The sequence below is a fragment of the Erigeron canadensis genome, chromosome 5 (genome assembly GCF_010389155.1).
Source record: "Erigeron canadensis isolate Cc75 chromosome 5, C_canadensis_v1, whole genome shotgun sequence".
Lineage (NCBI taxonomy): Eukaryota > Viridiplantae > Streptophyta > Magnoliopsida > Asterales > Asteraceae > Erigeron > Erigeron canadensis.
The window spans coordinates 30,165,688-30,190,623 of NC_057765.1; the positions used below are offsets into that span (position 1 = coordinate 30,165,688).

The 24,936-nt window shown below is 34.5% G+C and overlaps 1 protein-coding gene and 1 long non-coding RNA gene across 6 annotated transcripts; one reads left to right on the top strand and one right to left on the bottom strand.

The window, feature by feature from the left end:
- Window positions 1-1,653: 1,653 nt before the first annotated feature.
- Window positions 1,654-5,609, top strand: LOC122599236 (trifunctional UDP-glucose 4,6-dehydratase/UDP-4-keto-6-deoxy-D-glucose 3,5-epimerase/UDP-4-keto-L-rhamnose-reductase RHM1). The gene is made up of 3 exons (XM_043771714.1): window positions 1,654-1,764; window positions 2,760-4,341; window positions 4,819-5,609. The coding sequence occupies exons 2-3, from the start codon at window positions 2,767-2,769 to the stop codon at window positions 5,260-5,262; spliced, it is 2,019 nt and encodes a 672-aa protein (XP_043627649.1). The 5' UTR covers window positions 1,654-1,764; window positions 2,760-2,766; the 3' UTR covers window positions 5,263-5,609.
- An 8,209-nt stretch (window positions 5,610-13,818) lies between these two features.
- Window positions 13,819-19,158, bottom strand: LOC122600144. Of its 5 annotated transcripts, none has more exons than XR_006324016.1 (8): window positions 18,161-19,157; window positions 16,488-16,849; window positions 16,075-16,411; window positions 15,880-15,994; window positions 15,010-15,127; window positions 14,749-14,870; window positions 14,313-14,400; window positions 13,819-14,201 (listed from the first exon to the last, which is right to left on the bottom strand). It is a non-coding gene; the product is annotated as an uncharacterized LOC122600144 (long non-coding RNA). The 5 variants fall into 5 exon arrangements; XR_006324017.1 differs by having other exon boundaries at window positions 16,075-16,311; window positions 18,161-19,156; XR_006324014.1 differs by having other exon boundaries at window positions 16,075-16,849; window positions 18,596-19,158.
- Window positions 19,159-24,936: the final 5,778 nt, after the last annotated feature.

Genomic DNA, 24,936 nt, shown 5'->3' on the forward strand with positions numbered 1-24,936 from the left:
TTTACATCATAAATAATAAAAATAAAAATAAAATAAATTTTAAGAAGAAAAAGTATTTATGACATCATAAGTAAATTAAACAAAAAAGAAATAAGCTTTAAGAAAAATTATGGAGGTGACACATAAGCTAGTTTTGTAAAATGCTTGTGTCATAACAATTTTCTTTTATTATATACGAGCATGGTACCCGCGCAATGCTGCGACGATGACATTAGTTGCGATGTAGTGGCGTCGATGGATGGTGGTGGCATCGTCAAGTGATGTAGGTAATTGATACAAAAATATTTGATTTTTAACGATAGTGAACATTCATTAAAAAATTATGGAATGATTGTGTAAGTTAATTAATTAAGGGTAAAATGGTAATTTCGCATGTCTCAAAATTGTAAACTTTTCAACATAGGGCTATAATTTTTATATAGAAGTATAGATAGAGATAGAGATAGAGATAGAGATAGAGATTGTTTTATGCAAAAGAATAAACGGATCAACCAAACTGAAAACCATATTACATTACCCTTAAAATGAAAAAATATAGCATTACCCCTATATCTATAGTCGTATAGACCTATATATATACTGTGCATAAGCGATGCTTAGTTATGTTCAAAGCCCTATATGCCAAATATAGACCTATACTCCGACATCTAAACTGTGTTTGCTATAAGACCATTTCCAATGGTAAAGGTGAAACCATTGGAAGCTCAAGGTGAAAGACAGGTTGAAAGGTCAAAGTTATTGGATTAATATGTGATTTTTGTTTTTTTCTTTTTATGTATTTTTAGTTCCACCCATCAACTTAATGATGTTCCGTTATTTTCTATATTTTACTTTCAAACATTTTTACTTTCTAGTTTATATTTTGCTTGTAATTGTAAATTAAAATTATATCGCAAAAGTTTTAAATTATTAACAACCCCAATATTTTCTTAAATTTAAAAGTTGTCTAGTGAACCCATATTAGTTAGCCTGGGTGATTCTAGAACAGTTTGCAGGTAAAAAAAAATTGACGAGTTAAAATAAAAGAAAATCACATGATCAACCACATTTCATTGCGACTACACAAAATTAGTCATGTTTTTTTGGATTTTCACAAGATAGCCAGCAATGAGATCTTCAAAATCGCAATAAGATTCTACATGATCACTATGAGATTCTGCATAATCGCAATGTGATTATGTAGATCTTATTGCGATTTCGTTTGTTATTTGTAAAAATTGAAAGAAAAAAAAACTTGCTAATTTGATATAATCCTAATGAAATTTAGCTAACCTTATGATTTTCTTTAGAAATAAAATATCTGCGTGAATAAAGATTATTTTATACTCCACAAATTCGATGGAGATCCCCTCAAGTTACTTTCAACGTGAGGGGTCAAGTTAAGAGTTTTTTAGCCCTTAAATGAAATTCAAGGGTTAAAATACAAAGATAATCTTTTAATCTTGGCCCTTAATTTAATTTAATGGTCAAGATCTCTTCGACTTGACTCAAGTTGGAGTTTCAACTTGAGAGAATTCTCATCCCCATAAATTTCATTTCAAGAAATAATAAAAATATAATGAATCAATCATGGCGAGACACATAAACACACATGGAATGTGTAAGTATAAATATGGATCGAGGAGGCGTCGGTAGCATTTGCCATTCCTTGTGTCTCGCGTCATTTCTTTCTTCCTTCCTTCCTTCCTTCCTTCCTTCTCCTTCCCTTTCAAATCCACCTTTCTTTCTGGTCTCATCCCAATCATCATTTCCGTACTAAATTTCGTAAGTTCACATTCCTCCCTTCCTTTCTTCATCCATCATTTTTCAAACTTTTTTTTTATTTAATTTTCCTTAGATCTCATTAATTTACCCCTCAATTTTCATCTAGATCTGTAATTTTTTTTTAATTTAATATACTTTTCTGTTTATGTTACAATACTTATTTGATTTGGTTAGATTTGGTTAACAGTTTGTTTTACTTCAGCATTTTTTTATAATTAATATATATAGATACAGGTTCTGTATCTATAGCTGATCACTACTTTCATTTCGTTATAGATTATGTATCTGTGGCTCAACATTTTTCAATTATAGATTCAGATTTTGTATCTATATCTGATCATGATCATGATCTCCATGTGATCTATCTGTAATTTTTTTTTAATTTGTAAAATTAAATCTGAGAACTTGTTCATAATTAGTGATCTGATCAATTAGTGCTATTTGTATGATAGATAGATAGATACAGATTCTGTATCTATAGCTGATCATAAGTAGAAGATTATAGTTCTGTGTATACATACTGCGGTAAAGTAACGAAAATAGTAGTACCTTTTAAAGTTACAAGGCTGTGTTTGCATTTATCTGAAAGACAGAAATCGGTATAGGAAAATTGATCTATTTTCGGTGAATTTATGTTTATTCGTGTTGATATATACTGTATATAGTTCAAATGATATTTTAGGTGAGTTATGGTATCGAATTGAATTTAATGGAAATTGGAAATTCTGATTCGTCGATTGATTGATGATAACAGCAACTGTCTTTTGTTAGTATTATTATTATTATAAGAGCTGTATTTGTTAAAAAAATGTGTTAAGTTTGATTTCCCTGGCCTAGTGATATTAGTAGATATTTGTTTTGTATATATTATTTTAGTAGCCTGACTGTTTCAAAACGAATTATGTTGAAAATGACATGTTGTGTTGCATTTATTTATGTATTTAGCATGTCAGAAATTTTGAATTAGAATATTAATTTGGTTGCTTTTTGGATAGTGCGAGAATGGCTACTTATACGCCGAAGAATATACTGATCACTGGGGCAGCTGGCTTTATTGCATCTCATGTTGCTAATCGCCTAATTAGGAACTACCCTGATTACAAGATTGTTGTGCTTGACAAGCTTGATTATTGCTCGAGTCTCAAGAATCTTAATCCGTCTAGATCATCTCCTAATTTCAAGTTTGTTAAGGGGGATATTGGGAGTGCTGATTTGGTTAACTATCTTTTGATTACCGAGTCTATTGATACGATAATGCACTTTGCTGCACAGACTCATGTTGATAACTCGTTTGGTAATAGTTTTGAGTTTACGAAGAATAATATCTATGGCACCCATGTTCTTCTTGAGGCCTGCAAGGTTACTGGTCAGATTAGAAGGTTTATTCATGTAAGTACAGATGAGGTGTACGGTGAAACGGAGGAGGATGCTGTTGTTGGTAACCATGAAGCTTCGCAGCTTCTTCCAACGAACCCATACTCTGCCACTAAAGCTGGTGCTGAAATGCTTGTCATGGCGTATGGTAGGTCATACGGGTTGCCGGTGATCACCACCAGAGGGAATAATGTTTATGGTCCAAACCAGTTCCCGGAGAAGCTTATCCCGAAGTTCATCCTTTTGGCCATGAGAGGAAAGACACTTCCGATTCATGGTGATGGATCTAATGTTAGGAGTTATCTCTACTGTGAGGACGTTGCTGAGGCTTTTGAAGTGATTCTTCACAAGGGTGAAGTTGGTCATGTTTATAATATTGGGACGAAGAAGGAGAGACGAGTTATTGATGTTGCAAAAGATATGTGCAAGCTTTTCAATATGGATCCTGATGCAAGCATCAAGTTTGTGGAGAATAGGCCGTTCAACGATCAGAGGTACTTCTTGGATGACGAGAAATTGAAGAGCTTGGGTTGGTCTGAAAGGACCTTATGGGAGGAGGGTCTTAAAAAGACCATCGAATGGTATACTAGCAATCCTAATTGGTGGGGAGATGTCTCTGGAGCGCTTCTTCCTCATCCAAGAATGTTGATGATGCCCGGTGGAGTTGATAGGCTTGTTGATGGACCTGAAAATTCTGAGTTTGATTCATCTGATGTCGCAATCAATACTTCTCAGATTGGTGTTCAGGTTCCTTCAAAGTCCACTATCAACTCTCCTAAGAAACCAGCTTTGAAGTTCCTCATCTATGGTAAAACTGGGTGGATCGGTGGCCTACTTGGAAAGTTATGTGAGAAACAAGGAATTACATACGAGTATGGAAGAGGTCGTTTGGAAGACCGTTCACAACTTCTGGCTGATATTCAATCTATTAAGCCTACTCATGTTTTTAATGCTGCTGGTGTCACTGGTAGACCTAATGTTGATTGGTGTGAATCTCACAAGACCGAAACTATTCGTACGAATGTGTCGGGCACTCTTAATATAGCAGACGTGTGCAGAGAAAGCGGGCTTGTGATGATCAATTTTGCTACTGGATGCATTTTTGAGTATGATGCTAAACACCCTGAAGGTTCTGGCATTGGTTTTAAGGAAGAAGATACACCCAATTTCGTTGGGTCCTTTTATTCCAAGACCAAAGCTATGGTAATTACTACTATTCCATCTTCCTTTCCTTTTTGTTTTTCCAATATTAATTCGTGCATGTAGAACAGAATTGGATCATGAATTAGGAGTATGTAGAGCAAAGCTAAATCTTATCAGTTTCATTCCATTTGTATGGAAACACATCAAATGGGTTAAATAGCAAAATTTTGCTAACAAAGAACCAGATCATTGGGGGGTCGAACCGATTAAACACATCAAAAGTTGTTAAACATGTACTAAAATGTTTTAAAATGTCATTTATCGTTTTTAAATATTATCCATATTGATATTCTGATGATATAGTTTTGCTGTAATCATACTTGTTAATGACCCATAAAGTGCTGGTGGGTTAGCCCAATACGGCCTTTACTTTCTTGTACTTCAAAGTTACCCGTATGACATGTTACCCAATCTGCCTGATTTTCCACATCTAGTAAAGTTGTATGATATGCATGTATGTTGATAACTTGTTCACAGGTTGAGGAGCTATTGAAAGAGTATGACAATGTATGCACCCTCAGAGTGAGGATGCCCATATCATCAGACCTCAACAACCCACGTAACTTCATCACCAAAATTGCTCGTTACGATAAAGTTGTGAACATACCCAACAGCATGACTATTTTGGATGAACTTTTACCAATTTCGATTGAGATGGCCAAGAGAAATTTGACGGGAATCTGGAACTTCACAAATCCTGGGGTGGTAAGCCACAATGAGATTCTTGAAATGTACAAGAAGTACATAAACCCAGAATTTAAATGGGTTAACTTCACACTGGAAGAACAAGCCCTAGTGATAGTCGCCCCGCGAAGCAATAACGAGTTGGATGCATCAAAGTTGAAGAAAGAGTTCCCAGAATTACTTTCAATCAAGGAGTCATTAATCAAGTACGTATTCGAACCCAACAAAAAGCAGTAATAGCAATTATTTCTAGAGTTTATTGAAACCTCATATTCACTTGTGCTTCATTACTTGCTAGTTTTTGTATGGTTTGGATTATACATCTGTAACGTTTTAAGTCGACATTGCTCTAGTGTTTGTTTCATAGCATTGATCACACAGAGATTATAGGAGGCTATTTCTTTAGTTATTTTATATTCATCATCTTCTGTCTCCACGAAAGTTAGTTTGTTAAAAATTTGTTACCGAGTATTTCCCCTTCAGTTTTGTTAAAAGTTTCACCCAGGATTGTATTATTGAATTCTCTATATGATTTGTTATGTCGTTATTTGTTACTGGCAAGTGGCAATCTAGTTTATTTGTGATGTTGTCTTTGTCTCTTGTTTTAGTTTCACTTTCAAGTACTTTTAAAAAGTTTATTCTTTGATTTTGGAAGATCCGGACCATTGGATATCTGTGCTCAATCATAAGATTCATGATTTGGTTCCAGTTTTATATCAGGCACTTCCTTTTCAGCTCGATTAGAAAGTTGACCAGCTAATGGTACCAGACTACCAGTAACTTGTGGTTATCTGGTCCAATTTTTTGAGTAATTATTCTCCTTTAGTCTACTTCATGATATGTGGCCTGTTATTGGATCATGAGTTCAAATAGGACTAGGACAGATCAAACCGCGGATCAAAGATCTTTGTTCTGAATGTCCCCTTTCTGTCCTTTTTCTCTTAAAAATTGATTGGGATTGGTTATAATTGAACATGTCGGTATACCATAGCTGGTCGAGCCAGGTGGATAGTTTCAAACGTCTTGCATCAATCATAGGGAGTTGAGTTTTGTATTCTTTTCTTCACTCTAAATTCAATGAATAATGTGTATTAGAAACATAAGCTAATGATCGGATATGTCTCTATCTATTGCTGTAATTTGTAATTCTCGGATCGGTCCCTCCTCAACACCCTGTAATGAGTTCAAGCTTCATCATAAAGAGTTGTAAACTTGTAATAATTAATCAATGGGGAGATTATCATTACTGTAAGTTTTATAATTTAGCAATATTGAACATTTCAAAGGGAGGGAAAAAATAAAATAAAAATCATTGCAATCTTCACAAGTACAACCACTACAATATAAATGCAACTTTTGATCATAAAAACAATTTTTTGTTGGTGGAGAGTAAGAGTGAAATCTACGCCTACTATCAGTCATTCATAATAAATGCTTATTTTACTATACAATAAAATATATTTAGCTAAAAGTTCTATATTTATCACTATCAAGTCTGTGGTTAATGTTCATCTGATGAATTAAAATCCTAATCGAACAATATAACTTTTTATAGTATTAAAATTAGGGATGGATGTCCAAAGAAAAAAAATGCAATAACTTTGTGAAGTATATATACTACCAAACACCCCCAAAACAGGCCGACAAGATCTATCTTCTTAATCACGTATCTGTCATCATGTTCAAGCATTCATTTTCATTTTAAAACGAAATAAATCGCATATTCTATTATCTATTGTTCCTTGTTTAAGCATAAGTCTACACCCGTTTAGGTATAGCATTTATTCTTAAGTACTGGGAGGTTAATCCTTGATCTATAAGGTGTAATGGGGAGATTAGATTGTTGCTACTTCGGGTGGCGGTTCCTAATTGGTGACCACAAGATGTGACGCCACAAGCCGAAATAGGCTAAGGAGTGTGTGTAAGAGATTGAGGGGAAGAGAGAGAGTGAGAGTCCCATTGGTTGGTGCCTTGATCTTCTATTTATAGAGATGTTGCTAGGGTTTTAGAATTTGGGTCATGGGCTTTACATGCTTGGGCCTAAATCAAGCCCATGACTTAGATGAGGTCATGTTCAGGTCTGAAGGTTTCAGGAGCCTCCACAGCTTAGGTCCGAAGACTACGTCAGGAACCTCAATGGAGGAGGGTTCGGAGGCTATGTCAGGAGCCTCTATGGATCAATCCGGATGCTATATCCAGAGCCTCTCAAGAGCAACCATGCTCAAGTCCGGAGGCTACGTCTGGGCTGGAGCTTAGTAGCCTCGAGATTATTATCCCAAAGCTATTAGGGAGATGATACATCATCAAGCCTCCCAGCTTAGCGTTGCATCGCAAGTAATGGAGCATTAGGCTAGTGTTCAAATTTTGAGGCTTTGTTGGGAGCCTCCATGGAGGAGGGTCCGGAGGCTATGTCCAGAGCCTCTCAAGAGCAACCATGCTCAAGTCCGGAGGGTACGCCTGGGCTGAAGCCTAGTAGCCTCCGTATGGTAGAAGAGAGATTATTATCCCAAAGCTATTAGGGAGATGATACATCATCAAGCCTCCCAGCCTAGCGTTGCATTGCAAGTAATGAAGCGTTAGGCTTTGGAGCACTTTTTAATTCTAAAGATTACAAAAGGAGTAACATGCTTACCTACCCAAAGGCTCCAAAAAGGAGCCCAATGAAGGGCTTGTTTTTACCACAAGCTTTATGGAAGTGGTACACTATCATAGCCTCCCAGCCTAATGCTGCATTGTGAACAATAGAGCGTTAGGTTATACATTATACCAATCCGCAATATGATGTGACAGGAGGCCAAGTATATCATATGGCCGGAATCGTTTTGTCCTGTATCCTGAGCTAGGAAGGTGTTATCACTATTATGGTGGTCTCTCTCTTGATTATTTTTTTATTTTTTTGTTTGATTCGCTAGGTTTTAGTTCGTTACCGTAAGGCTTGGGTACTTTTGTTTAGCACCAATATAGGTAGCCTTTGAATGTTAGTTTTTAGTCCCTTAGCATGAACATATGAGGACCTTAACTTAGCACCAATATGCATAGTTTTTTAAAGATTAGCTTTTAGTCCCTTAGCCGGAGCGTGTGGGGACTTGAGCTTAGTTAAAATGTGAATCCTTATTAAATGTTAGCTTTTTGTCCCTTGCTGGAGGGTACCAGGACGTTGACTTAGCACCAAAAGCTACGTATTTTTAAGGGTGAAAATTCTCAAAGCTTCCTGTTTCCGGAGTCTACTCTGTAGCCTGAGCTAGACAGGTGTTATTATTAGATGTCTAGAGAACTGGTCTCCGTTCATATATGCATGGAACTTACCATCCTGCGACGCAAGGTTGCGAGTCTCAATCCATGCTAAATACGTTATATATAGAGATTGCCAAGTTGTTTTGGGCTTTTGCATGGATGCCAAGTTTTATTGGGCTTACCGCGTGGTTTCCAAGTTTCTTGGGCTTACGGCATTATCACCTCTCTAGCCGGAGCGTTATGGAGGGTTGTCGTTAGATGTCTAGGAAGCGTGTTCCCATTCACATCTTGCAAGGTCATTAGAACCCTACGACTCAAGATTGCCAGCCTACACGTCCGTGCTTAGCACCAATGTGCATACTTTCTAAGTTTTAACTTTTAGTCCCTTAGTCGGAGCATGTGGAGACGTTAGCTTAACACCAATGTGCATAGTTATTTAAATTTTAGCTTTTAGTTTTTTAGTCGGAGCGTGTGGAGACGTTAGGTTAGCACCAATGTGCATGTATTTTAAATGTTCTGTGGTCGAAGCCGGACAAAATGTAAAATATAAATCATTTGGCAAAGGCCATGATATGTTTTGTGGCCGGAGCCGGACGGAATGGTAAAATATAAATCATCTGACGAAGGCCATGATATGTTCCGTGGCTGGATCCGGACGGAATGTAAAATATAAATCATCTGGCGAAGGCCATGATATGTTCCGTGGCTGGAGCCGGACGGAATGGTAAAATATAAATCATCTGACAAAGGCCATGATATGTTCCGTGGCCGGAGCCAGACAGAATGTAAAACATAAATCATCTGGCCAAGGCCATGATATGTTCCGTGGCTGGAGTCGGACGGAATGGTAAAATATAAATCATCTGGCAAAGGCCATGGTATATTCTGTTGTCGGAGCCGGACGGAATGTAAAATATAAATCATCTGGCCAAGGCTATGGTAAGTCTATATTTTGGTGTTTGTGTGTGTTTTTCGTTAGGGTTTTTGGTGAATCCCATGAGGAGGTATTTATAGACCTCCCACGAAAGATCCAGAAGCTACAGCTTAACGGCAACGTTAGGAAGTAGTCGTTATCGTTAGACAGCTGTTGCAACAAACTCTAATTCGAAGGTACAAGTACGGGCTATTCGTGCTAGTGCACGTTCTACTTTGTACTATTTGTCTGTTGTTTAGTTCGTAACCTACGTGCCCAAGCAACGGAGGCTTTTGGGCCTAGGTTAGACGATTTTAGGGTCCGACCCATATAGCTTACACCCCGGCGGTTGTCTTAGCAGGGGCTCCGACCCAAGTTGTTAGTCCTAATCCGGAGGGTTAGGGATGGTACATCATCATTCAAAGCTTGAGGCTTTGTTGGGAGCCTCCATGGAGGAGGGTTCGGAGGCTATGTCCGGAGCCTCTCAAGAGCAACCATGCTCAAGTCCGGAGGGTACGCCTGGGCTGAAGCCTAGTAGCCTCCATAAGGTAGAAGATAGATTATTATCCCAAAGCTATTAGGGGAATGGTACATCACCAAGCCTCTCAGCCTAGCATTGCATCGCAAGTAATGGAGCGTTAGGCTAGTGTTCAAATCTTAAGGCTTTGTTGGGAGCCTCCATGGAGGAGGGTCCGGAGTTTCTCAAGAGCAACCATGCTTAAGTCCGGAGGGTATGCTTGGGCTGAAGCCTAGTAGCCTTTATAGGGTAGAAGAGAGATTATTATCCCAAAGCTATTAGGGAGATGGTACATCATCATTCCCAAAGAATGTACCCTGATTTTATTAAAAAAAGATCTATTAAAAAACTTTTTCATGCAAAATATTAAGTGGTTGAGATTAACCTGAACACTAACCTGGCTGGGAGATTAGTGGATACCAAATAGTACATAGAATCATGGGGTTCCCATCTAATTACCATTTTTTTAATTAACAATTGTTAAAACTTTAAACTTGTTTTACATTTGTTGAAGACTTGAAGATAAGAGGCATTTGAAAAAATAATCTTTCCCCATGAACGTAGTCTTTAGAGTTTGTGAAACCCATAAGTCTTAACGAAAACATTTGTAAATCCTGTATCTCCGGGTTTGGAAATTCAGACTATGCCTATAACAATAATCTGGTTTTTTGAAACACGGACTCTGTCTGAAATTATTTATTATAAGTTCGGAATTATTTATAACACGGACCTTGCTAATAAGTTTTAACTTTGATCACGTTCGAATATGTGTGTCAAAGTTAGGGTTATAGATGATTATATTTTACTTATGAGTTCCATAAGTTTGTATTTCTGAAGGACCAGAAAATCATTTTTTGAAAAGTCTTTCAATCCAATCCCATCCCAAGTAATTAAGCAATCAAAGTCACGTCGATGACTGCTCAATCTTTATTTATTATAATCTACGAGATAAAGTACCCATACGTTGCGGCGGTAAAATGATGAGGGTGATAGGCCATAGAGTGTAATAGGTCATAAGAGATGATATGTCATAGATTGTGATAGGTAAATACTTTAGCCGTACGGGCTCCGCTCTTGGATTTAAAAATTCGTCGAAAGTATATCGAATGACATCTTTAATGAAAAAACATGAAATTTTAATAATACTCATATAATTTTTGCAATTTATCGATGCACCATTTTTTATATAAAAGATTTTGAATTGATTATAGGAATAAAATAATTATGAAAGAGAGAGAAAAATGAATGGTTGAAATATATAATATAGATATATTGTATATTATATATTAATAGGTGTATATTGTTGAAAAATTAAAAAAATTTGAAGCAAACAAATGCTTTATAATGTAGTAGAGAAGAGATACTTTATGGAATCATACACAAAGAACCGATCCATGTACTAGTATTAAAGAACATGTACAATGTACTATGTTTTTCCTAACGTGGGACAAAGTTTTGTCATCAAATATACACTTGACACGAACCCAAAAAACAGATCATTACATTTACAACATTAATAATGGTCACCACCACATACAGATCTTTCACATGCATGTCACTACTACATAATACTGTAGCTCATTATCTGTCATATTATACATACATTAATACATGTACATTTACTTACACAAAATTTGATTTGTAAATCATTAAATTACTTGTCACTAATCTTGATTATCTACATTTTCAAAATAAAACTACGTACTTAGGTTTGAACCTACGACTTTAATGGGAAGTGATATTCGTACCAATTTTTTTTATAGGTATACCACAACTGTGTATTATCGACTTGTACAGTTAGTTATATAATGTATACATTAATTAAATTTGATAGTACAAATATCATTTCCTAATAGTGGTGTTAAGCACTTAAGCATATGATATCAATTACAGAACAAATACCCTTCTATTAATGACACAAGGTCAGGCTCAAAAAAGTGTATATATCTTCATCCTAAAGGAAACATAAATGTATTCTCGCATCAGTGGTATTTTAATAATCAACCATTATGCTAGGTTATCGATTTTTGTACATACCCCAAAAAAGTGACCAATACATAGGGATGAAAGGTTATACAGTAGGATATAGGTTCGTACCTCGTCTAATATACAAACAATTGTTATACCCTGTAAAATATTGTTTGAATCTTAAACTTAATTTTAATCTTAATATATACTATAAGACAATTGAACTAATAACTTATTAACCAATCAAATCATTCAATTTTATCAAATTGACTCTCGTTTATGTCATAATTTATATTAGCTATAAATTAATAACTCGAATAATTATTATCCAAATATATTATTATATTACTTCCTTCGTCCCACTAAACTTGTCCACTTTTAAATTTTCAAAGTCAAACTTTACGAACTTTGACTATAAATATATTTGTTTGTGTTATATAATATTTGATAAACGTTATATGAATTGATTGTTTTTTAAATGTGTGTTTTATTGGTATAACTTTTATCAACTATTATATAAGATAACTAAAAATATATATAATCAAATTTCGTAGAGTTTGACTTTGAAAATTCAAAAGAGGAAAAGTTTAGTGAGACGAAAGGAGTAATATTTATATTAATTTGTAGAAAAAAATCTCATTAATTTACACATTTTTGTTTTCCATCAATAATTTAAACTTTTTAGCCCTCAATACTTAAATTATATTTATTTTTAGCATCAACTTGAGAACATTTTTTAAAAAAGTTACAAAAGGTATTTATATTTAATTTTTTAAAGTTTCAATTGTCAATCAAATCAAGAATTTTAATTGTTATCAAAAAATATAAAAACAATCCTATGTGTTATCTAATTATCATAGGACATGTGATTGAAAGTAAACCTATTCGTGTTATGAGTCTGCATCATGATCAAATACATATACTTAAATGTCAAGTACATGATCACAAGTATGTTTATATTTTAATTCCTAATTATCTTTAATAATAATATCAAATTATGAGTACAACTGGTTTCAAAAATTATATAATAGAGAAATTATTGTAGCATGTGCCTTGTGAAACGAGTACGACAAACAATTCCATCAATATGTCTCAGCTAATAATGATAGTGACGAACCTGTGAGTATTGTACTACAACTTGCAATAACACTTGTAACTATATACGTTCAAACTTATAAGTTTTTATGAATTAAATGTATGAATATCTAATATTGATAATATTGTAAACCCCGTGTCCAATATTTGACGCAGATCTAAAATCTAGTATATTAGTATATTTAATTAGTGATAGACTTAGAAAGGGAAATTTCGACCTGATTTTTTTATTAACTAGCTAATTGGCTCGGGTTTAACCCGAGCATCTTAGTTAAAACTTTAAAACGAAATAATATATTAGAAAAATGTATAACATTATAATTTATAAAAAAAAATTGACTACTGCATTATAAAAAAACATTTTATATCAATAAATGATTAAGACTTTTATTAAACATTTAAAAGGTTATTTACTTTTTAAAAAAATTTAAAATTCATATGACATGTTAATTAAAATCAAAGTCTTTTAAGAAAAATCATGAAGTTGCCATATCATTAATTTTCCAAAAATACTTGTGGAAAACCATCCTCTTTTATTTATTATAGCTTAAGCTTATTAACCCGGGTTCAACCCGAGCATATAGATAAAAGTTTTATAAAAACGTACTTCGTCATTAAAGTTGCAGCAGTCCAACGATACTCATAACCTCGAAATAATATACATTATAATTAGCTTATTAACCGCATAATGTATGGATAATTTAAAAATCTATTATGACAAAGTTATTGAAATGATTACCATGTATAAAATATTATAGTTTTTAAAAGAAAATAAAAATATTTTTTTAAAGAAAAATATCCTTAAATAACAAAAATAAAAATGCAATAAATTTTAGAAGGAAAGTTTTTATGACATCATAAATATATAAAGTTAAAAAGAACAAAACTTTAAGAATAAATTTGAAGATAACAAATAAACTATTTAGATAAATGAGTGATGTCATCACAATATTCTTTTTATTTAGTATAAAGAAAGATACGCTGATTTATATGTTTTATCTTTAACATGTTAAACTAAAAAGAAGTTACCCAAAGTGTATTTTCAATGCATGGTACTCTTGGTAAATTTAGAAAATTAGATTGTTATTGAAATCATAATCAAACCTGACACCACATACCAAAACTTCAGAAAGATTGAACAAAAAACAATGTTTGTGGTAACCATGAGCCATTCTATACCAAAAACTGCCTACTTTGATCCATTACCCAACCTGCCCATTTTGTCGCCTCTATAAGTCAATGTGGATCCTGATATTACTAATCTTTATAATGTATATAAACTCATAGCCATATGGTCATGACAAAGTGGCAGATTCACCATAGTTACACCAGCCACTTAAACCTCAACAGAGCGGCTACCTTGTACTACATCTACAAACACATTAGACATCGGGCCTGTCCACATATGCTGCAGCATGACTCTGGCTTGAAGCCTCCCGAATTTAACATCTAGATTCCCATTTCCATGAACATTAGTAACCAAAGGAAAATACTAGAGTAAAATAATTATGTAATATTAAAGGATCAGGTTAGACTGGATAACAAAACCTGTGAAAATACCTGCATATTTGTAATTCCATACCAATGAAGTTTCACGAAGCTCAAAATGTGATCGAGGTGTTCTTTCACTGAAATACTCAAAGACATGCTGTCATAAAGATTACACAGTTAGGAGGAATCAAGGAAACAAACAAACATCTACATACTGGCGTTATTTGCCCATGCTTGCTCAGCGCCCGAATGCTCAAGCTCAGGATCGGCTCATGATTAGTCAAGCTTAAGAAAGCCTAATACGACTGAGGCTCAAGGATTGACTTGGTTCATGTTGGCTCTAATAAGACTGAGCCATGGCTAGGGTTCTACAACATTTTCTCCTGTGGGCTCAAATAAGCATGAGCCTTAGGCATAGTTCAGGCAGGCCAATATAGAAGATAGTTATTTCATATCGTATTATGCATAAACTAGCTCTTAAAAAGCAACAGGTTCAAATTACAACCTTCACGCTATCGACCCACTCCATGTTTGAATGCTCGGGCATAGTTGTCATCCAGGTTCGTTTAATGGACCGTAGAAACATTCCATTTCAGCAGCCAGCCACATGTTCAACTCTCCAAAGTTCTGGAAATGGATAACATCTCAAAACTATCAAAACAAGATGATACATGATTAAAAACTCAAATAAAGTTAATTTCGTTTTGATAGTTTTGAGAACAAGAAAACGGTTCCAAGTTCTTAAAACTGGATATAGAAGTAGTACCAGTATGATTAATCGGTTACTTGACTGCAAATAACGCTCTATAGTCTCTTCAACAGGAAGTGATGGTGGAACTGGTCTTATACTTTGTTACGCTTCAACTACAGTATCATTTAACTCACTGCAATATTAAAGTTAATATAGGTCAAAATTTGGATGTGTCAAAAGTCAAACGGGTTGAGTATGGTTTTGGTTTATCCTTAACAGATCAAACGAGTTAAATCAAAGGAAGTAAACAAATGAATAACATGTCAAACATGATTCAAGTCCCAAACTGCAATATTAACACATCAACAACTAATAACACTGTACTAAAAACTGTTCATACGATAAAGATGTGTACATGTATGCCTTTCCAAAGAAAACACATTAATAACACTAAACTAAAAATTATTCATAAGGGTAGTTATCTATATATACCAGATGATACATTCAATAAATACATACAGCAATTTCATAGAAACCAATACTTTTTTTTTAATTAAACTGATGTAAAAGCCATACTAGTAAGAAAACACATTAATAACACTAAACTAAAAATTATTCATAAGGGTAGTTATCTATATATACCAGATGATACATTCAATAAATACATACAGCAATTTCATAGAAACCAATACTTTTTTTTTAATTAAACTGATGTAAAAGCCATACTAGTAAAAGTCTCAAAGTATTCACAGAACGTAGAAAAGGTTAATCCCAAAACGTAGAATGATTCTCTTTCAATTCTTTCATATGCTCTTTCAATTAAGAACAAAAATCAGAGAAAATAACAATCACGTATGCGTAAGATTTCCTATAAGAAGAAAGGGAATCCATCTTTATGCATTAGCAAATATAAGATCTACACTAGAAAAGTCAACTTTAAATTACCGCAGCAACTTGAGTCAATCTCCCTTGATCCTCAACCCCTTTAGGAGTACCTTCGAGTCCAAGGATATGGGTACAAGCACTAAAAAAGTGCCTTGCATAGCTATATGTATGGAAGCTGTAAAACAAATCAATTTAATTAGAATGTGTCTTAACATATGAAAAAGTTTCTTTAGTCGGGGAAAACTACAAACTTACCCAAACCAAATCAGCAGCAAAAACCGCTCGTAGAAGCTCAGAACAAGAAGGCAATGTCCTATGGATTTCAGAAGACGGGAAGGGTGTATGAAGAAACCAACCAACTTTCATGTTGCTGTTGTGATCATTCAGCATCACCTTCTTCATAATGCTCGTTCACCTTATCAGCAAACATTTGATTTGCTTTCTTATATGCTGCGAATTGAGATTGGAAACTTCTAGTTGTTGCCAAACGGTCTTCTTGTGGACGACCAACATGATGGAAAAGGGGCCATGATATGTTGTTACAACAGCCTTAATAATATTGATGCACAATTTCTTCATCAAGAAAACACCTCTGCAACGATATTAACTAATCCTAACCAATACCCTTAATTCCAGTTTTTAATCCTGAAGGATATAAAAAACAATACCTTTTCTGCCAATGCTTTGGTCAACGCCCTCTGCCCAGGCTCATCTGGCACATTTACACCCGCCCATCCGATCCATTTAGCTTCAACCTCCTTCACATGTTCATCTTCATTGTCAGCCTCGTTCTTCTTCTTCTTGTTCGCCGGTATCTAATCAATCACTTATTCTCGCTCGAACAACGACCGCCTCCTACTACCCGGATTGGTGTCGCCCAATTCTACCTCAATCCACGTCCTCCTCCTCCGATTATTTAAAGACGGACAAGTATTTGCACTTCTTAAGTCTTCTCTCGGAGTGGTTAGCTAATGATGCAACAGATCTGATCTCAGATTGGTAGGTCGAGAGTGAATGACTAGTGACGAAGCTGGCGTTGAGGAACAGAAACTGAATCAGATCTGATTTGAACAACGATGACTCATCCATACGGATTGGATCATATCTAGTAGACGTCCAGACAATCGAACCAAATCTGAATCCGATGCGTCATCCGTCCGGATCGAATCAGATCTAATAGACGTCGAGGAAACCGAGCCAAACCTAGAGTGGATGAAGATGATTCATCCGTCCGGATCAGATCTAGGCGCCGAGGCAACCAAACTAGATCTACATCTGGACGAAGATGACTTATCCGTCCGGATTGGATTCGATCTAGGTGTTGAGGCCACCGCATCAAATATAGACGAAGATGAGTTATCCATCCGGATCCGGTTCAAATCTGGGAAAAGATGAATGATCCTAACACCTAGCTCAGAACTGGGTAAATCTAGATTTGGAATCTCAGATGTAACATGCGGATGTGAAAAAAGAGTGGTGCGGGCTTGTATGACGTATCAAAAAATAAGTCTACCACCGCTACTACCACAACCCGACGAATAAGTCATATACAAGCCCGCATCACTCTTCTTTCACATCCGCAGGATTACATCGGAGATTCCAAATCTAGATCTACCCGCTCCCGAGCCAGGTGTTATGATCATTCATCTTGTTCCAGATCTAATCTGATTCGGACGGATAACTCTTTTTCGTCCAGATTTGATTCGGTTGCCTCCACGCCTAGATCGAATTCGATCCAGGCGGATAAGTCATCTTTGTCCCGATGCAGATCTGGTTCAGTTGCTTCAACGCCTATATCTAATCCGATCCGACGTCTGAATCATCTTCGTCAAGATCCAGATCTGGCTCGGTTGCCTTGACGTCTACTAGATCTGATTCGGACTGATGAGTCATAGTCGTCCAAATTTAGATTCGGTTGCCTCGACATACATTAAATATATCTGTTTAAGTGGCTAATTGGGCTAAAGCTAAACATGTGTTAGACTTAGGGATGACAACGGGGCGGGTATTGTCAGGGATCTTGATCCCCATCCTCGGTTTCTAATTGTAATCCCCATCCCCACCCCCATCCCAATCGGGGATATAACTTACATCCCTGTACTCGTCCCCGTCAGGCATCAGGTATACCTTTTTTGAGTAAACATAAATTTATTGTAGCCTAAGATAAGTTGTAGAACATGTAGTTCGACATTTTCTTTTTATATATAAACTAATTTTTATGTTAACTAAATGATAAATAAAATATAAAACATAAAAAGTATTAAATAAAAACTCTATACCTAAAATTATTATAACATAGAGAAACTTAAAGTAATTCTAATATATTTATGGGATTAATTACGGGAAGACTAACGTAGTTTTCCATTTGTACACGGTTGCCTATGATACTTTTTTATCCATGAGTTTCTCCCGCAAACTTTTTTCTCTTGTACATGGTTCACCAATATCTTCATACCTGTTTCTCTCTCCTACCTAAATCTTCAAATCTACTTCTCTCTCCTACCTAGATTTGAATCTGCTTCTTTATCTTCAAAACAAAACCCATAACTTAAAAAGAATTCTCAAAACCCATAAATCAGTCAAACTTTTATTTTTTGTCATCTTTTTCTAGATCTACACAAGTTCAATTCCAACATCTTCCCCAATAATCAATCACCAAAAGAAAATGATATTAAACACTACTAATATATATACGTATATCTAACCATGATATACCCACTAAATAACATTAAAAATAAAAAACCCTTGGGCATCAAATTATTCGAAAACTACAAACCTTGAACAATAAAGACGCTCCAAACAGCATCTGTTACATCCACTTTATGCGGTTTATATACCCTTTCATTCATTAGATATATGTACGAAATATATATTTAGTTGACGCGCCGTCGTTTATGGTAGCTAGAAAATGCGGATGGTGACAAGGTTGTTGATTAGTGTTTGGTCTTTTTCATCCATCCGACACGGCAGTCCGCCGGAGGCTTGAAATCTTCTTAATTATGGTTTTTTCGGGTATTCCTAGGAACCCATGCTCCCTCGATCTTCAACCAGGGATATAATTGACATGACCCCGCCCTTCCCACGATCAGAAGAAACCCCCGCGGTGGGTTTTTATTTTTTGCAGCAGTGAGCTTTTCGAACTAGGGTTTTGGGTTTCCATCGAAATAGATTTCAGGAGGATAATCTGAGATTGTAAGAGATTAATCAGACATTCTAGGTGTGAATTTCATATAAGTTTTGAGAATTCTTTAAGCAGATTTGAAGAAACTTATAAGTTTTGAGAATTCTTTTTAATTTATGGGTTTTGTTTTGAAGATAAAGAAACAAATTTGAAGATTTAGGTAGAGAGAGAAACAGATTCGGAGATTTAGGTAGGAGAGATAAGCATGTATGAAGACATTGGTCAACTATGTACAAAAGAAAGAAGTTTGCGGGTGAAACTCATAGATAAAAAATATAATCGGCAACTGTGTACAAATGGAAAAATACGTTAGCCTTCATGTGATTAATCCCTTAAAAATATATATAGTAATTTCAGATTTGGGTATGGGGATTGACGATTTACGATTTCCTATCCCCGTCCCCATCCTCACCAGGGAATAGAAGTAAATCCTTAAACCCGTCCCCATCCCCGGTCAATTTGGGAATTCCCCGGTCAAATCGGGTTCAGATATCAGATTCCTCATCAAATACGGGTATTTTTTTCATCCATAGACTGCTTGGACTCAAACATGCCTCTGAGAATGCGATTGTTGGCAAATGGGAATATGGATACATAACTACATATTACATAATATACAAACTTTATATTTGCTGTTCGTATATATGATATGTAAGTAATACGCACATATATAATTTGTTTGTATATATACGGTGTATAATATATATATATATATATATATATATACTAACTATATAACTAGAAGAGAGGAAGGATAGAAAGAGAGAAGAGAAAATAGTATGAAGGAAAAAAGTTGATGTTTGTTTTTTTGAAGAGGATTGGGTAGGTAAAGAGATAAATACATGAGATAATTGCTCCTCCACAATTATTAGTGGTGATATAGATGGACACGTGGATGTAAATGATCGGTATGTCATGTCAACAATAAATCTAATCACATCTCCCTTTTCATTTTCATCCAAAATACAAAAACACCCCTTAATATAACCAGTCATTCAATAAATAAAATAACCATTTTAAGTAATTTACATACTTTTTTTCTCACAGTGGACAAACACAAACCTTATCTTAATGTACGATTTTTTATATCAAAAACATAAAACTATATAAAGTAAAAATATGAAATTTTGTTTGATTTTCATTTCAAAAGAAAATTGAATATTCCACCAACTTTTACACGAAGAAAAAGAAGAAGAATCTGCCCAATGGTTGACTAAAGCCCATTCGGTTTAACCTATGAGGACCGAACTCGACCCGGTAGAACTCAGGCCCGAACCGACCCGCCCTAGAGGTTAACGGGCAGGTTTTTGATTTCTTTTTTTCATGCAGTATCGGGTTATGGGTCACGCCGGTTCAGACCGGGTTTCAGCTTGTGCACATCCCTAGTGGGGCGGGTGGGAATGGGAAACCCATATCAAAGTTATTGTTTAATGACTTTTGTATCCTTTAACTAGAAACTAAATATTTCAATAACTATATAAGACCCTTTCAAAAAAAATTTCATTTTTGGGTCATGATATTCACACCATGGAGCAGCATCGTTTAATTGATTGAACAATTTTATCATCCATTGTAAGTAACAAGTCATATAATTGAAGATTTCATGTAATTGTTTCTCGATATCACTGTTTCTTAAGTGTGTAACCCTTCGGATTTTGTTTTCATTATTTATAGTTTTTGCATGTACATATTGTTGTTTTATAAATCAGTTTATTTGTTTCTGTTATGTGTATGCCTATTGATAAATTTCAAAACCTAATTTCAAATAATTTTTCAATTGTACCGAATTTATATGTTTTTTAACCTTTTATTTTATTTTATTTTTTAGAACGGCACGCCCTGCGAATGTTCTGGTATTTGGATGGATTGGTGGGAAACACGCTTCTGTGGATGTGACTAATGTGTCCCCCCTTGTTGGCCTACGAGATAACGGTTTTCTTGCAGGACCTGAATTGAAAAAAGTTAAGAAACATAACAAAGCTTGTACCGAAAATCAACATGTTTTTGTCCCTTTTGCCTTCGATACATTTGGTTTATTGGCCCGAGAAGCTATTAGATTTCTCCATAGAGTACAGAGGGTCGTTCATAGCAATTTCTCGACTCCTAGGGACCAAAGGTTTGTTTTTAGTAGGATAGGATTTGCTATTTAGAAAGGGGTGACGGCGCAACTTGTTGTCCGTTTGTCTACCATCGTATTGTAAAACATTATAGTTCAAAATAAATATATTTATATTTATAGACAAAAAAAATATTTTTGCTTCATTAATGTGTTATATATATTTTTTTGCCTTTGCCTTACAGTATCTTTGCTTCAAATCTTGCCATCATCACAAAAATAAAATAAAAATGAGCTATCGTATTGTGTATTTTATGTATATAAATTATGCAGTCATTTCGAAAAGTCATTCATCACTCATCAATATATCAATTTGAAATAAAGTAACATATACAAATATATAAATATAACCAAAAGAGTAAACTATTTCAAGGACATAAATGTCATTTTAGAAATTATTATGTATCCTCAACAAATATTTTTTTCATCAACAAATATTTTCTTGAGCAATTCAACTCTCCATATCAAATATCTTTTTTTTCCCCATTCGGTATTTCGCTTTTTTTTTTTTTTTACTACCTAATTAAAGAACTTTGTGTTAACTCTAAAGTACAATTATTTTAACATCATTTACAATGATTAATCAATCTATTTACATGATGATGACCCTGCCCTATTAAAAAAATTATAAAAGATAATGAATGGATTATACTTGTTATATTGTAAAGATTTTATGTTGATTATTATGTAGATTTTTTTTGTTGATATATCATTAATCTAGTATTACATATATAGGAAAAAGCTAAATCAACCTAATTACCATATATATATATATATATATATATATATATATATTGGGTATTGTAAAATAAGTATTAAAGTAAAATAAATATGATAAGATCTTGACCTTTAGATCATGATTACATTTATGCACGAAAATTCATGAAGCAATTGATGCACGATGATTTTCATGATGCACAGTGATTTTCAATATAGAAAACCTATTGTTTTATTTGTTTTACTTTAATACTTATTTTATTTTATCTAAAAGTATATATAGGTTTTATGATAAAAAAAAATATAAAGTCATAATTTAATAACAAGTAAAATAAGTCAAAAATGTGATTTAAAAAAAATAATATAAAGTTTATGAATTAATTTCATAATTATATTATTAAATTAATTAATTATTTATATAATTATAAAATATAAAAACTTACTTTCTATAATTAATGACCATATTTAAATTTATTAACATAAAACTTAATCTAAAAAAGTTATAAATGATATATGACATCATTATTCTGATCTAAGGCCCATGCTTATGGTGCTTTCACCCCACGTCTAGCCGGCGTCCGACGCACTCCACAGCCCAGACGCCGGTAGCACCGGCTGCGTCCGGACTGATTCTGGGAGGTTTCCTCCGAAGTTAGACGCGGCACAAGGAAGAAAGTGGGGCCTGAAATTTAAAAAAAAAATAACCTTTTTTTAATCCTAATTCAAGAGTAAACGGGTAGTTTTTATTTGTTTTCAAACCTCTATTTATTCCCAACTTCACACTACCAATTCAAATCACAACTTATTTCTTTCAACTCATTTTCATCTTACATAACCAATTCCATAAACCATTTTCAATTAACATTCCATTAACAATGTCTAGAAGTGCGTGAACTCAATCAGAAGATCTTTGTTTGTCGAGGTGTTGGATCTTGAGGAGCCCGGACCCTGTTACGGGTAGGTGTGAAATGGATAATCCCGGCGAATCCTTTTGGAACGGCGTTACTGAAATGTTCAACACGGACACCACTGAAGGACCACGAAGCAAGTCTCAACTAGTAGGTCACTGGACCAAAATTCGGAAGGAATGTAAGTAGTTTGAGGCAATTTTCATATACTTGAATGCACAGGGGAGGCCCGGCGATGATGAGCAATATTATGCAACGACCAGCTATACCGTGAGAAGCATGAAATAGGCTTTAGATACAAGCACTGCTTCAGGGAGGTTATCATGGTTCCTTTTTAATTGTTCTAGTAGTTTAATTAAGTGTGTTTTAGTAGTTTTATTAAGCGTGTTTTACTAGCTTGAATTATGTATTGTCTTTGAGTACTGTAAAGTTTTATCGGTTTCGGTATCGTATCGGTCGACCCCCAATATGCGCTATATTGGATTTGTCGGGGATATATCGGATACCCTAAATTGTAAAGGAATTCATCTAAAATATATATATATATATATATATATATATATACTAACAATATATACAATTTGACATAACTTTATATATCTTTCAATCTTAATTGCTATGTTATGAAACAAATTTTACATACCTTTTAATCTTAAAGTCAGAAACCCTATTTTTGGTTTATAAAAAAAAATAAAAGAAAAAAAAGGTCAACTTTTTGACGGATATTGATATTGGCCGATATTGACCGAAACGATAAGTTCAGCCGATAACCCATATATCGTATCAGTTGAAGGCCGATATCCAATATATCACCGATATATCGACCGATATGTCCGATATTTGCAACCATGGTTTTATAATAAAATATGTCTTCTTGATAATTTAATGAGAACAAAAGTTTATTCATAGTTTTAAAAACATTACAAACCTAATAAAGAGAAACATACAACATAATAGTTCGTAGAACACATTATTAAAAGACAAACTTATTTCTTTTGATCATAAACTGCTTTGGCAGTTATGATACAATGGTCCAAGGTGATGACCGCACAAGCAAGTTGTTCCATAGCAATTTGAATCTTGTCGATCTTAACCTGCAAATAAGTAAAGTATTAGCACTCAAGATCAGTACAATACCCGGTTTGTATATATTTGATTTGTTCTCCACACAATTGCTTCTTCGCTTTTAGTTTTCGACCAACTGCAACCAGTTCATCATTGACCCTTTGGTGGTCGAAGATATCAACCATGATACTCTCATTCACTTGATCGACAATTATTGGTGGTTTTTGGTTACGAACATTTGATGAAGAATTCATTTAAGATGTATAAAAGTTTGTGATTTGATCTGAAATCTTTGATAAGAAGGCAATAATTTATAGGTAAAGTAAAAGACGCTCCTCCAACGTTCAAAATTCAAAATATTTACACTTTCAGTCCCTCCAACGTTCAAATAGAAAATATTACACTTTCAGTCCTTCAAACGGCCAAAAATTTAAAAATATTTACACTTTCAGTCCCTGAACAGCTAGATGGATTGTCCATCTATAAATACCAACCCAGAACACAAATCAGTTTCATCACCATTCTAATTTTCATTCTTTTAAAAACTCAGTAACTTACGTTTTCTAAGCAAATGGCGTCCTCATCATCAAAAAAGAATGTTCACCGACCTCGTCTAACCGAAGACAAGATGAAAACAAGAATCATGATTGGTATCAAAGAGGACACACTCCTTCAAACTGACCTCTTTGGGGTCATGGGTTACCTACAGGAAAAAAGGCGATATTTTCAGCAAGAGGTTGATGCAATACAAGCATTAGGCCGCAAGGTGTCGAAACACGAAGAGACATATTCTTTGTTTATGCAGGATGAGATCAACAGGGTCAAAAGGATGGTCAGTAATGTTTTTGAAGTCGGTCATACGTTGGGTGACCAATGCGCTTGGGCCGAATCGTACCACGACAATTGCGGAGAAGACAAAACAACGAATGAAGTCAAATGTCCGCAACACGACAAGTGGTGGCTCGACGAAAGCGCTTACTGTGTCTTAGGAAAAATGTCAATCAAAGACGATGAAGATGAAGACTAATCTTATCATTATTAGTTTTTGATTTCATAATATTGTGAATTTTCACAAATTTATTTAATTTATGTTTTTTAGCTTAATGTTTAAGTTTAAAATGAATGTAATG

Excerpts from the sequence above, each read along its gene's own strand:
- LOC122599236 (XM_043771714.1), top strand. The coding sequence starts at position 2,767 with ATGGCTACTTATACGCCGAAGAATATACTGATCACTGGGGCAGCTGGC. Across the intron at positions 4,342-4,818 it reads ATTCCAAGACCAAAGCTATG|GTTGAGGAGCTATTGAAAGA; the intron begins GTAATTACTACT and ends ACTTGTTCACAG.